At 45.1% G+C, this 14806-nt stretch overlaps 1 protein-coding gene across 14 annotated transcripts in view; it reads left to right on the top strand.

The window, feature by feature from the left end:
- The window catches only part of FOXN3 (forkhead box N3), a 207159-nt gene that overhangs the window by 75343 nt on the left and 117010 nt on the right, over positions 1-14806 (top strand). For 12 of the 14 annotated variants that reach the window (XM_087747478.1, XM_087747482.1, XM_087747479.1 and 9 more), the window contains exon 2: positions 1937-2493. In XM_087747478.1, coding sequence (XP_087603604.1) covers positions 1951-2493 — 543 coding nt within the window. In that variant the 5' untranslated portion in view covers positions 1937-1950. Of the gene's footprint in view, positions 1-197; positions 443-521; positions 543-1936; positions 2494-14806 lie in introns of those variants that run through there. The other 2 variants (XM_087747483.1, XM_087747480.1) reach the window with 2 other exon arrangements.

The raw sequence follows: 14806 nt of genomic DNA, 5'->3' as shown, positions 1-14806 counted from the left end.
GGAGCCGCTCTCCGTCCGGGCTCCGCCGGGCCTCCCCGCACAGCCCGGCGGCCGGCCCGAGGGGCTCGGCGGGGCCCGCGGCCGCCCGGTCGCCCCCGCAGCCGTGCGGACCGCTGCCTGGGGAGGCGAGGAGGGGGGGAAAGAAAGAGGGGAAAAAAAGGGGTGGTACGATACGGCCCTTTGGGAGGATACTGGCAAATAAGCAAATTAAACAGAAAGAGAGCAGCGTGTTGTCATAGCAACAGTGCAATTAAATTACTTTACTGTCAGCCATCATACAATTTTCCTGTTTAGAAGCTCATGGGACGTAACTTCCATTTGGAGTCAAAGTTGAGCGTGCGGCGTAGGTAGGCGATGCCGGTGCCCCTGGACGCCGGCGATACTCGTGTTTACCTTCTGGCTGTGCTGGACGCTGTTTTGAAAGCTAGGAAGTGGGACCTGCGTAAGTTTGGCCTCCCGGTGTTTACATCTGCCTCGGTATTTTTTCCTCTTCCAGATACTTGTGTAAAACCACACATGTTCCCGGAGCTTGTTGGGTGGTGGTGCGTATTAACGGGCTTCTGTGCGTACAAGTTTTGTATGTTTCTTTTTGAGTAATGGCTGCTTTGGGGTGAAGTGTTTGTAGAGCGACCCGAGGAACTGTCCTCCTTCGTTTTTGCCCTTTTGTAACAGCTAAAATAAAGTCCGTCACTTCTCCTTCCCAGAATGGCTATCTTGCTCTTTTTTTCCCGTAGACAGGTGATTCATTCTGTTGCTACCTGTAGTTTTTTTGCCTTTCGTTTACAGTATCGAGTGTGTGACTATGTGACTTCAGGGAACTGCTGAGCATACGGTTTAGATACCGGGAATCATTTTGCTCTTGTTCAGCTTTTGTGCAGGAAGTTCTGTTGTTTTTAAATCCATTATTAACTCTTTGCAGTTTTTATTTCACTGCTGTTCACGTCTCCAGACCTCAATCCTGGCAGTTTTGCTGTATGGAGAAGCTAAGGGAGCCTGTCCCCTGCTTCTGAAGTAGAATTGTCGGGCTCCTCTCTGCTTCTCTTGAGTTGGGCAGGCGCCCGACTTCACCCAGCTTCTGAAGGGCTCGGGTCCTCCCAAATGTTGCCACTCGCAGGTATCCCCCCGGGGCCTGCTGGTGCAGCACCCTCAGCAGCTCGTCCCGCCTCTCCCGGCCCACTGCTGAACTTCACAGCAGTCTTTCTGGCTCTGTTCTCTACCATGTTTGAAATACAGTTCACCTCATGTTAAAATCTTTGTTTACATACATTTTTAAAATGCTCTGTTCCTCTGCCGCTTGTTTCCCCGTGTCTTGGCCCTGGTCCCAAAGCTCGTGTGCTGCTTTCCCTCTTCCCTTCTCCCACCCTTGCTGGTTTTGAAGTTCTGCTGTCATTTCTGAGTTTTGTTGCAACTGCAACTGTAGTCAGATGGGATAGTTGTCTGCCTCAGCTTTTAGCCAGAGTGACTTTAATCATGGTGCTGTTGTATTGTCCACAAAAGTGAAACAGCTGAACTTAATCTGAAGCAACTGGCCTTAAGCCCCTCTATTTTTTTTATTTTATTTTATTTTTTTTTTTACTTTACATGCTTATTAAAGTGATACAATCAGAGTATTCAATGATTTGAGACGCGTATTCGTCACTAAAGGGACATGTCTTTAGGATTTTCTGTGTGGGGCTTCCCATACGTGCAGACCTGAGGTGTATCAGGAATATCGTCTTCTTCCATCGACTGAAATTTCTTCCCTTGTCCTGACTTTAGATTATTTTACTCAACAGCTGTGAATGAGTGTTTATGCGAGTCTCTCATTTTTAATACAGGTGGCAAAAGGCCGAATGACCAGTTAGGGAAAAGCTGTCAAAATGTCATGCAGTATCTTTTTATGAGCTAACTTTTCTCTCTGTTTCTTTCTCCCCTTCCTTTGGGTTTGCTCTCCCAGGAGTCTCTGTCTAAATGGGTCCAGTCATGCCTCCCAGTAAGAAGCCAGAGGGCTCAGGAATTAGCGTTCCCAGCGGATTGAGCCAACGTTACCAAGATAGCGATTTATCGAAGGCACTTCACGATGACGAGGACCTAGATTTCTCTTTGCCTGCCATCAGATTAGATAAAGGGGCCATGGAAGATGAAGAACTAACTAATTTGAACTGGTTACACGAGAGCAAGAACTTGCTGAAAAGCTTTGGGGACTCGGTGTTAAGGAGCGTTAGCCCCGTTCAGGACATCGGTGATGACACGCCGCCGTCTCCTGCCCACTCTGACATGCCCTACGATGCCAAGCAGAACCCCAACTGCAAACCTCCTTATTCCTTTAGCTGCCTCATATTTATGGCCATTGAGGACTCGCCAACCAAAAGACTGCCCGTAAAGGATATATACAACTGGATCTTGGAACACTTTCCGTATTTTGCAAACGCACCCACTGGATGGAAAAATTCTGTGAGACATAATCTATCCTTGAATAAGTGTTTTAAGAAAGTGGACAAAGACAGAAGTCAGGTAAGTTTGGAACTATGGAAACCTGTCTGGCTCTGAAAATATTCACCTGCTAATCCCAGAACGTGTCCATAAGGGAAATGCAGAATATGCAACGCTGTCCCTGGTAACATAGTTCATTAAATTCAGAGAGCCAGCATTTCTTTAGCATGGCTCATTCTGATTTTATTAAATTCATTGTCTAGACATCTGTAAGAAAGTACTCGGTGTGTGTGTGTTTTTTCTTTTCCCCCCAGCTGGTGTCTTCATGCATAGTGGTTAAATATTGTTTTTAGTTATCACGCTGTGGTAATGGTTTCCAGCTATACTAGATGAATGTAATCATGTTATAAATAGGCTGCTTGCTGTTCTTGGCTTATACAAATGTATAGTGAAAGGGTATGCCTTATGTAAGAGTCCATTGCTTTTTCCCCAGTCTGTGTTATAATCCGAAAAAACTTTTCTTTCTCTTAAACGAACAGAAGTAGTTCTGAATTTTGGTGATGAAGCTTCGTTCCATTTCAAGCAGGTTTTAGAGAAACTCTTCAAAGAGGGGAGATAGGTCTGGCATCAAAGGTGAAAGTTACCGTTCACCACAATTTCAGTCATTCTCTCCCTGGGCCCGTGTGGCTTCTGCAACGGGTGTGGTGGCAGAAGCCTGGGGAGCACATTTTTGTTTCGGGTCTCTGTTGTTGTCGGCTGGTTTCATCGCTGAATCCTCAGCGGCGTCTGCAGGAAGAGGCTGTGTGCGAGGGAAGGGGGAAGCGAGCCGAGCGGCGGAGGCAGGCCTTTGCGTAGCCTTCTACCGCGTCAGTCTGCCTGGGAGCAGGCATCAGTTTCCGAAGGGGACCGTCTCCAGAGGCAGTGGTCTGGATGAATCTTTGGCAAAGTACGAGTATACCGATAAAAATATCAGCTTGCAGAATAATTTCACAGGCCTTCTCACAGGTTAGTGAAATAAATAGTGGGTAAAATCACATCACTGACTGTCTGTCTCTAAAATTGGCTGAAGATCAGAAAGTGGACACTTTCTTGTGGCAGAAACAATAGATGCACTCAACTTTTGTATTTCAGTGAAGTAAATGCTGTCGTTGTCTTGTAACTGGTTACCCTGAAACCAGACTTCTGTTGGTGGTGCTGTTCTCCCTATTTTGCGTGTGTGATTTAACTTTAAATGCTGTGGAATAGCAGCTCAAGTAACTCTAGAGGAAGAGTCATACATTACCCTAAACTAGCAGCTTTTCATTTCAGTTTACTTAACTTTCTTTTCTCTGGAGCTTTCTTTTTTTTAAAAAATGGACTCTCTTATCTTTATTTTTTTTTTTTTTTTAAAATGTCATTCCCTAGAATCCACTGTCCACATATTGGCAATCGCACACTGTATGTTGGTATTTTTATAAATTAGTTGCTGTGAACGATTGTGTATGAGATTAAAAAAACCTGTTCCTGAACTGGATCTTGTTTTGTGTAAACCAGAGTCTTAAATTCTTGTTTGGAAGTGAAACTATAACAACAAGTGGCACACCAGACTTTTATGACCCTGTCCTAGACCATAAGAAACCTTCACACAAAACATTTAAAAAAAGCCCCAAATATTGTAACTGGCACGGCATGTGTTTAACATGGCCATTTGTGTTTTGTTCTGTCCCTCTTCCTCTGTTTACAAGTTGACTATTTAGATTACAGCTTCCTTCCTATGAGGAACTTGTCTTCATGTCTATCTGTCAAATATCCGGCAGTCTGCTGAGCTTGTATGAACAATACCACGACGTGCTGCTTCTCCACAGGGAAGTGGCAGAGCACAATGCATGAGTAGTCACCTACGTCTTGAATTCGTGATTAGAGCCATGGTTACATAGCTAGACAACAAGGTGTGGTGGGAGGCCTTGCCTGTATGAATAACGAGGTGGGGTTTTGTTCATTCCTGGAAAATCCCAGGTTATGAGAAGGAATTTCTTCCATCAGAGATGCCAATAACTGCAGGTAGCCAGCATTAAGGTGAATGAGATGAGAATCTCAAACGTAAAATGCACCAAGGCAGGTCATTTAAATCCCCTGCTGGGTTTTTCTCGTGTCCAGGCCAAGGGATGGGGCAGAGCGAGCGCAGAACTGGCACTTGGTCAGAGTTGCTGAATCAGGTGCTTGACGGCTAATTGTGGACTTGGAAAGCAGTAAACTTCAACTGCTGGCTTTGAAAATACCTTCGTGTGTGTGCGCACGCACACTCGGGGCTGATTCGGGTACCTTGCAGCCAGCATCTCTGCTGTTCAGAAGGAAGGTGTCCATCTAAAGGGTTCTCCGGTTTTGAGCTGGGGCTTGGGGCAGGGGAAGCGGGGGACTCTTCTCTGTAAGGAATTGTTTTGTGCCACTTCTTCCCCTTTGCAGCCGAATTCTGCAAATTGCAGGTTTGGAGTCTGCCCGTCTTACTGTTTTTACGTGGGGAAAAAAAGCATTTAGCAAATGGCAAGTTATAAAATGCTAACAAGATAGGCTCTGAAACGTGTACAGTACGGGGGGAAGGAGTTAATCAGTGCTGGGAATTGCAGGCATTTGCCAGTTGATGTGCGTTGACACACTGCGAAAAGCTAGAAGCTTTTCTTCTCATAGTTGTGCTTTCCAGTGTTTGTGTAGCCTTTCAGTAATCGTTTTTCTAAAAAAAAATTCTGCTGAACACTTAATTCTTTTTTGAATTCCCTCTGCATAGTAGTTTCCTCAATCTTGGGTTCCACTAATTTATATTCATGGGGCTAAATATGTATTTAATTGTACGCAGCTTTTTCTGCCTGCGTATGAATGCTTGCCTTTCCTGATGTGAGATCCTTGTCACAAGAGGGGAAGAAAAAGACTTACAGGCTGCATTGCTTGAGTTTTCGACTTGCGCTGTCCTGGTGCTTTTAGGTCTGGTGTGGAATGCCGGGAAAAGACATTTTTCTCCTCGGATTTGTTTATGCACTGCTGCTATTCCACTTCAGCTGCAATGCCATCAGGCTTACCTGGCAAGCCGACAGAGTGACTATTCATGTAACTTTGCGATGAGGCTGATCTCCTGGATCGAGACAGAGAGCTGGGCTGAAGAAGGGAAAACGCTGAGCCCTTGGTTGTACAAACCTCTTTGCATTGAGCTCAGCAGTTTAATAATAGTTGGCCAGAGTACGAAGTATCACATGATGGGGAGTAGACGAGGAGTTCCCTGGCTTTGTTTATACTGCCGGACCTGTGAATTCAGTCACTCGGATTAATCCTATTGTGAACGTACAGATCTAAACGTCCTCCCGTGTGTGTCCCATTTAGTACAGCCCGTTAGCCCATGACTTCCCTGACTTCCCTACCATCTGGTCCTTGGCTATAGAGAGGAATTTTTCTTGTATATGTGTCACCATAGCAACGAGTTTGCAGTTGATATGGAAAGTAAGCAGTTGCCCTAGCAACGGAGTTACTGATGTGGCAGCTTCTCTGCTTGCAGGGAAAGGGCTAAGCTAGTTCAGACGCATTATGTAGGTTTGCTGTAATTATAGCTGCGCCCACTAGTGCTGCTCTAGCTAAGGGTCTGTTGAAAAATTTTGTTATAAGCCCTATTTCCCCCCCCCCTCGAAGATTTGTTTTATTCGTGTAGGGATTCCTGCTTTGAACAAAGGCGGGTAGGATTGTATTTTCAGGGCATGCGATACTTCTGTGCCTTTTATGAATGCAAACTTTCTCAATCATTATTATCAAATGAGTGGGTGAGGGGAAAGGATGTTTGACCTCGTTGGCTTCTCTGCAATGTTTTTGTCTCAGTGAACAGCCCACAGTTGTAGAAGCCGGGGCTCTCGTCCCATGCTCCTTTCCGCTATTCTGCCATCTTCTCCCTGGTCTGTGCTTCTCCGGGCATCCATCCTACGAAGAGGGTTCCTCTTTGTGTCTGCTCTGCGCTGTCTGAGATAGGGAAATGCACACATGCTCCTGGCTGTGTGCGTGCTGAAGAAATCCAAGTCTCTTAAAGGTTTGTTTGGCACTCGTGCTGAGGGACGTCTTAATAAAAATGTAATGAGGGTAAGGGATATGTTTATGGGGCCGGGAGAAGAAAATTCTCCTCGCTTGATGTGAAAGTTATTCTTAGAAGTATGTGGTCCATAACTGGGTCATGGAGATCCAGCCAGGCTCCTCCTCTGTCTGGAGCGGGCTCTGAGATCGGAGGACTCCCGAGTGGTCCTCGGGCTCTGTGAGAGCCGACGTCCAGCTTGTCCTCATCTGAAGCGGTGCCTCTCCCAGGCGCTCTGCCAGGGCGCCTGACCAGAGCCCCGGGGACCCTCGGGGGGCAGGAGACTCTTCAGGAGTCCCTCCTGCCTACCTCTTTCCTCTGATGGGATAATGTCTGGGCTTTTGACAGGTAGAACCCTGCAGAAGGATAAGCACTAGCTTGAGTGAGAGGAAAAGGAGGTAGCTTGCTCTTCTGTAGAATCTCCTAATCCAATCTGCATATACACAAAGGCGAGGGACCAGGCACCCTGTCCTCCCTCTTAATGTTATTATTCAAGAAGATCTCCTGTGAAAGCTCGGTGTCACTCTGGGGATAGAAATGATCTCCTCTGTTTTTAATAGTTATCACCTAGAGTGACCCAAATAACACAAGCGTCAGGATTTCACTGCGTTTATAACATCTGGTGCAGCTAAGGTGTAAAAAAACCAAACCAAAACAAAAACCCAAACAACAAAACAACCCCTCAGATTCATGTTAAAGACTTCAGATGATGTTGACTCCATTAATAAAAGTGTCCTACATAAGCTGGTCCGACTGTTAATTTCCCAAATTGTTAAAAGGAGATGATGTGTTTTTAAGCTGGAATTTGTCTCGTTTAGCTTGAAATCCATTTTCTTATACCCCAGTCTGTCATATTAAAAAGCTCTCTAGTATCAGAAATTTTCTCCTCAAATTGGTATTTAGAGAAATGAGGGTCATCTCATTCCAGAGCAATCGTAAAAGTCTCTAGAGCTGTACTGTAATATGGGGTTTCCAGATATCGGACCATTTATGGAGAGCTTTTCTTGAACCCTTTCAGTTTTGTTTTTGAAGTGCAAACCCAAGAAATTATACAGAATATTTAAATAATAGATTTCCTAAAGGTATGTGTGGAAATAACATGCTTCCAGTTCACTGACTTCCAGCTGGTTGACTTTACATCAGAGCCCACTCTTCGCAGGGGAGTCTGCCTGCATTAACTGGTTTAGAGCTGTACGAAGCATAATCAGTTATTTTTCAAGTAGTGATGAAGAGCTGGCAGTATCTGTAGAGTCCTCTGAACCTTATATCTAAGGTATTTACGTTGCCTTGCTCTTGGTTAAGATAGCCCGTGGGCAGGCACCCTGCTGAGTAACTGAGGTGGTAGTTGCACATTGACAGGCTATTGACCTACCAGAGGGGATTGCCTACTTAAGTTAAATAAACTGGAGTAACTGGCCGTGTCTGTGCTCCTAACCCACAGCGAAGACAATATGAAGCGTGTTAAGCAGCACCGAAAGAGCCCGGACAGGAGAGCAGGAGCGAGCCGCTCTTCACCCGTTGGGCTTGGGCTGTGGTGGGGTTGATGAGTCTGTTTTTCAGCCGTGGTCGCACCTCCCTCGCTTCTGGCTGTTTGCTCCAACACCTTCCTGGCACATGAACTTATGCGTTTCTGTGACAAACTACACATCTGGCCAGAGATCTGATCTGGCTGGATTTTTCTCTTTCCCACTTTTTTTTAATTCTTGAGTTGCTTTTCGGCTTAATTCCCCGATTCAGGTCACAGCGCAGTACAACACACAGTTGTGCCAGCACGACGGAGGGAGTAGGGATGATGAGGAGGTTGGGGAATATCTCCAGTTGGGATTGCTGAGGAGGCAAGCCATTCCTGACAGAAGAAAGGACTGATAGAGGCTGGCAGCTGCAGGGAGAGTCAGTGCACGCTGCTTGGTGGGGTAATGGATGTGGTCCCTACCGCAAGGTAAAGGCTAGGGTGAAATGAGAAAAGAAGTTTAAATACCATGGGAGGCTTTCTTCTGCTGGAGGCGTTTCTTTTGTTTTTCCCCTAGGAGCAGGACTGTGCTATTTGTTGTTCAAGTGGCCCGTGTTAGCGGCTTTGTGGTGTTTTACAGCTGATGTAAAGTGATCCAAGCCTGGGCTGCCACCATCAGGCATGGTCCCTGCCCAGCCTGGCTGCCTGTTGCCTTTGCTGGGGGACTGAACCGATGCGGGGCTGTATTGCCAGCCCTGCTTGAGCTCATGCTGGCACGTGTGTCACCATGCAATGAGCGGGCTGAAAACTATTTGTGTTTATTTTTGTTTGGGTTATTTTTCAGTGGGCGAATTTAGTTGGATTCGCTTTCAGCTCCCTGCTTAGCTCATGGTCACTGTGGTCAGAGGAGCACCAGTGTCAGCACAGGCTGTGGGCTCAGCTCTGTTTAATCTGGCATGAAACCGTGCCCGTGGCTTTCAGCCAGCTCAGAGCTGACCTGGTGGCAGTAGGAGAAGATGGGGAAGGGATGGGGTGGGGGATGCTCTTACCTTCAAGAGCACAGGCTGCGCTTAAATCACTGGGGCTGCTTGTGTGTTCAGTCAGATACATGCTTGGTGCTGGATTGGGCCCATATGACGTGGATGAAACGGTCCTAAGAAAACTGTGCGAGGGTGTGTGCACCCACGAGTGTGTGTTTTCTGAGCTTTGCAAGGTTTGTTTCTTTCTGTTGCCCAAAGGTTTTAATATTGGCAGTAGAGGTGGCTCTGAGTGGAGCTGTGCTGTGGATGCTCTGAAAGGCTATTATGGAAGAGGGAAGGATGTCCATAAAATCAATTGTCAGGCTTTTCTGTGCAGCTGTCTCTACATCCCCATCACCACCTAGGTTTCTCCCTAATTCTCAGAGAGCTAACGAACTGCCGTTGTCACTGCCAGCAAACGAAGCACGGATCCTGGGGCTGCGATCTGGTTTGAGCACAGGAGGCCATGCTGAGGGTGGGGCTGGAGTACATGCGTACACGGGAGTGCTTTACGTGTCCGTTAACGAATGCTGGCCCGTGGGGGATCACCGTGAAACTCCTGTGGCGGCAGGCAAGACGTGCCCCTGAGCGCCAGGCCCATGACGGCGGCTGTGCGACCTCCGGTCGTGGCTGAACATTAGAGGTGAACGGGGCTTGCTGGTCTGGCCAAGCATGCGCTCTTCTGTCTTGCACTTCAGTTCTTCAACAAAACGTGAAAGAATTCATTTTAATTACAAAATGTGCGTCCTTTAGACTTCTCCCTTCCTAAAAGGGAAGTGTTTTACGTTGGCTGGAAGAGCACAGTTAATTGTGCTGTGTGGCTTCTCTTCGTGGGTGAAGACCTCATGAAAAAGCATTTAAAAGAGTTGATCATAATTGAGCAGCTGAAAATAATTGAGTAGTTGAAAATACTCTTCAGGCAGCCTGAAGTAGCCTTTGAGTTGCTGGAGAAGCTTCCTTTCCTTGCTCTGGTTTCAGGCAGTTGCTGCATCTCACTTGCTGACCCAGGCAGCTAAACCATTGCTCATTCCTGCGGCAATTCCTGGTAAATTCCTCTGCATTCTTGGTAGTCATTTGAACGACTGGCCCAGTGGGGTCTGAGAAGCAGTCTCCAGGCTGCTCAGACCTGCTCCTTCTGCGTTATTTTCAGCTGATTGCTGTGTCTTCATCATAAATCTAGTTAAAACAAATGAGTGGCCCAGGGTAACACAAGCTGGAATCCTTGTGAAAAAGGGACCCAGTGTGACTCTATTTTTAATTTAGTTTGTTGGTATTTTTATGTTGGTCAGTGGTGGCTTAGCGTATAGAAGTAATTGACTTCTGTCCTTTCAAGACTGGGCAGGCCATTGCTAGATGAGGTCGTGGTGCAAGCACGGTATGTAGCAATATGTTATGATGCAGTTAATCTTGTGAACGCAGATTTGCTTTAAAAAAAATCATGTGCCTGCCTCTGGTTAAGTTTTCCTCAGTAAGCGTCTAGGGAAAGGCTGTGCTGTATGCTTATATGTATTTTTTAAGCTAATAAAGATTTCTCTCTTTAAGTATTTGCTTTTATCTTTTGATTCATAATCTGGTATTTTGAACCAGTGTAAGTGAAGTCTCCTGTCTTCTAGGTAGGGGAAGATATTGAAGAAAGTTTGCTTTAATAAGATGCGTATGAATCTTGCTGGTTTTCTGGTACTTCTGGTTTAAGTCAGTTTGTTATTAAGTAGTTTGAGAACAACGAGATTGTACTTTCTTCAGTAGTAGCAACTGGTGTGTTATGATTCAGTATTTAAGTTTTGGTCTCAAGGAAAAAACTGTTTAATTTTGCTTCCTAACATCTGTCATTCAATCTAATTCCCAATTAGTTTCAGTCCCTCTCCCAACCATTCCCCACCTGCTCCGGAGTCTCAAAGCTGGCCAAAAGCAGGGTACCCACTCAGCTCCAGAGCCAGGACATCGTTACAGGTAGGCTGGGGGAGAGAGGAGGTGCCAAAATTGATCGTCTGGCTGTGCTTAATTGACAAGCCGCAGAGAAAAGCAGGCAGTCTGTTCAGGTGCGCTTATGAGTCCCTGTTCTTGATGCTTGCGCTCTGATGCCTTTAAAGGTAAAATGAATCCTGTACATCTGCTTGAATGCTTATGTATCAGTCTTGTATCTTAGTTCTTCTGACTTAATTCCTGGGTGTGTTTCCTCTGGTTTGGAAGAATTCAGGCACAGGAGTAGTACCGTGCGTTTTCTTTAATTGTGGAGACAAAGGCGGCTCTTCTGAAGGAGCCGTTGTTGTTGGACAGTGGCCAATGTTGTTGCTGTTGGACAGTGGCCCTGCGGATGGCTACTGGGACACTCGCTGTTCAGCAGTCTGGCTGGCCTGGGACTAACTGGCCTCGTAGATGAGGACAAGGAACACCTTCCTCAGCTGTGCTGCTTTTACCGAGAGCTTCCTGAGATGTTTTCCCCTTGAGCAAAATTAGTGTCCAGGACTGAAGTTCACAGCGATTCTCACCTTAAATTACTGAAGCGAGTGCCGAGCGCCTCAGCTCTGCCGTGCTATCGTGTCCGTGATTCCTCTTAGCCTGCCTTCAGATCTTACTGATCAAGTGGCTGGAGCTGCTGAGATGTCCGGTATTTGAGATACTGCACCCACACCCCGCTCATCGTTGCTGCTGTGTCTGGCCATTTAGTGCAGAGTATTGCAATGGCAATAGAACTGTGGTAGTCTTTTCTGGAGAATAAGCACGTTTATAACAGTCTGGATGCTGACAAGATTTGTATACTTACTGGCAACTCAGCTGGCTTCCACAAAGTGCTAAATTTCTTAGAGCTGTAAGTGGTGTCAGACTCATCACCGATAGAGGTCACGTGAGATAAGCAACAGTAGGGAGGAAGAAGGGGAGTGACCTTCCTACTTTGGCATACATTTTTTTTTTCCTCCTGAATTTTTGGTAGGTCAATATTGGCCCGTCTTAGCCTGGAACGTTACTTGTTTTCTTCTGTTCTCCCACCAATTTGGACTCCTGACTTCAGAGGAGCTGCTTTTGATTTACTCTTGAGTAAACAACAGCAGAATTGGGACTGAGAGCTGTGGAAAGAAGCAGTTGTGGCCATAAATGATGTCTCTGGATCTTACTTGGTTATCCATAATAGTAATTTTGGAGACAGTACATTTTAATTTGTTAGTTATGTTCTTCAAATTCCGTTCTGGGTGTTAGGGAAACTTTGTCCTGGGAACTGATGTAGGAATTTGTGAGAGGACTCATTCCAAGGATCTTAAATGTGCATGGGTTTTTCCTTGCTGTGGTAGAAAAGAAGCCAAATTGCTGCCCTGAGCCAGTGACTTAAGATGCCAAAACACTATCTACGGCATGCTGAATTGCTATATTTCGTTGCAGCAGTGAACGGTAGCAATTTACCACTAGCTGAGTACTATCAGGATTTTGAAACGCCGGTGTAACTTGCTGAAAGACGACTGTTGGTAAGCAGAGGAATGAACGGGCTTCTGTATGGGGAACGGCATGGAAGAGTGTCTGTGGCAGCACATGGAGCAGAAACTTATTGATGGGATTTTGCGTAAGAGAATCTAGTTGAATGCTGAATTCACGCTCATTCAAGCTATGAGCAGAAAATTAGGCTCTGCTCCAGAGCTATATTTATGGGATCCCAGGGCTGTCTACTGTGAGAGGGTACTCACTGAGATGAGGCAACTACTGTAAATGTTTTTGTGAGTCTATGGTTGAAAAAAAATGCCTACAGTGCAACTTGCAGGGGCTGTGGGGGTTAATGCAAGACTAGGGTTAGGTACGCAGATACTTTGTCTCAAGGTTTCATTTACGTATTTTTATCTCTTTTTTCCTGACCCTTTAGGGTGGAGAGTGGGAACGCACCTCTCGTTAGGTTATGTGTGTTCCAGTAAAAATAGGGAAATCGTTCATGAAATGCTCTGCTTTTAGATTAGGGGGAGGCGGGTAAACGTCACTGTTAACGTTAAGGGGTACAGAACGTAATAAATGTAGCTGTTTTGCAATTAGATCTGTTTTCTTTAAATTGTTGGGGAGAACTAAATAGTTCTTGCATGGTTCATCTTTAGAAATAAAGTCCTTGCCATACAGGAAAAGCTGTATTTGCAAGATTCTCCTTAGAACCACTGCCTTGCGCTGGCTGTCTGCGTGCAGCCTTCTGCAGCCCTAGAATAACACAGAAGCACTGCACTTCCAGAGATACTCACTGCTCCGGGGAGCACTTCGACGGCTTTTGGAGAGGAATGTTTGACGGCTTTAAGCACTGCATGCTGCCAGCTCAGATGGAGCTACAATTGCACTTAGACTTCGAGAGAAAATGTTACAGAGCTCCTGGGTCAAAAGGTATTTAGTTCTGCAGGAATCCCCTTCAGAGATTATATTTATTTAAAAATTTAACTGGAAATAATGATATGATTCTTACATAATTCTACCCTTTCTGAAGTACTTTAGGCCTAAGGAGCTGAAGATGAATAGTGTAAGTGATTTGTTGGCTTGCCTGCGTAGCTACGGTAGGAAGAAATGCATGGTGTGCACGGGAAATGCAGGTTTTCAGTCTTCAGTTGGGAGAGGTGGGAAGTTGGGAGAGTCAGGATGTGGCCGAGATGGCTGGGAATCAGACAAATGCTGGCACTTTTAGCATTTCATGGTTTGTTTTGAAGCAGTCAGATGAACTTGTCCAAAATGTTTTTTCCTGTTTTGGCAATTAACGTAACGCATTTATTGTTAACATAATTACCTCATTGCACTAATTTACTTGGATTTTCTCTCTCTTAGCCCCCTTCTCTAAAGATGAATGTTTTCCTCCTCAATGCTCAGGGTTAAATATACAAACCTTGCTGTTGTAAAAGAGGGTAGATTTGTTTTTTACAATTTGATATCAAGTTCTGTTACTTTCTAGACTTTTGGCTGCACGGCAGAGAAAGAGGAAAGAAGCTGTCATAGAGACAAATTGCACAGAAGACTCAGTACGATGCTAGCTCCCAGCTATTGAGACAAATAGGATTTTATTGTTCAGGCTGTACCTCCTTTTCTGCTTAAATTAATTTATTTTTGTATCTCTTTGTGTGTGTGTGTGCGCACAAATATATTTTATGTATAAAAAGCGTTACATAGTCATGTTGTTTTTTAGATCACCCAAACACTTTTAAGGTAAAATGGGAACAAAAAGCAATATGGATTTGGGTTGTCACACAAAGCTTTCTATCTACTTGCATCTCTGCGCTAGGAAAACAAGATGCTGTCATAGTGGTACGTCTCTGCAAAATTTCCTTAGGACAGACATGTTCTGTTGCCACAACTGGTTACCGATTAGTCTCAACAGATCACTCTAAATTAAGAGCCTAACTAACCTGAACAGTCTCTTGTTTTTTCCAAAACAAACCAGCACTTAAAATTTAGTAAAACACCTCCACTTGGACTATTTTTTTGTACTTTCAGGTTTTGCTAAAACACCTGTAAGACATCGCTGCCTTTTGCGCAACGCTGCTTTTGTTCCGAGGAATAAAGTTCCCTGTTCTTGGCTTAGCAAGTCTGCTTTGATGTCTCATTTGCTGTTGGCTTTTAGAGCTGAGTAATTTTGAATTTGGAAAAGCAGAAATGTAATTATGACCCTTTCTATTAAGAGACAAGCTTTTCTGTCATTCTGGTTTGAGAAGAAATATAAAATCTTCATTTAGAAAGCTTTGATTTTAATTTGTAGTATTGAAATTGTAGGGAAGATCTTGCGTTCTCATCCTGTTTTTTCTGCTGACTAGGAAAAAAATAGGAAAATGCCCCCACCCCACCAGCTACAATACTTGCGTTATTTTAGCAAAGTAAACGTGCTTATGATCTAACCACTTTTGC

The sequence above is a fragment of the Nipponia nippon genome, unplaced genomic scaffold (genome assembly GCF_047370975.1).
Source record: "Nipponia nippon isolate SJK-2023a ecotype South Korea unplaced genomic scaffold, ASM4737097v1 scaffold_11, whole genome shotgun sequence".
In the NCBI taxonomy this organism is placed as follows: domain Eukaryota; kingdom Metazoa; phylum Chordata; class Aves; order Pelecaniformes; family Threskiornithidae; genus Nipponia; species Nipponia nippon.
This window is presented reverse-complemented; position numbering and strand designations above follow the sequence as displayed.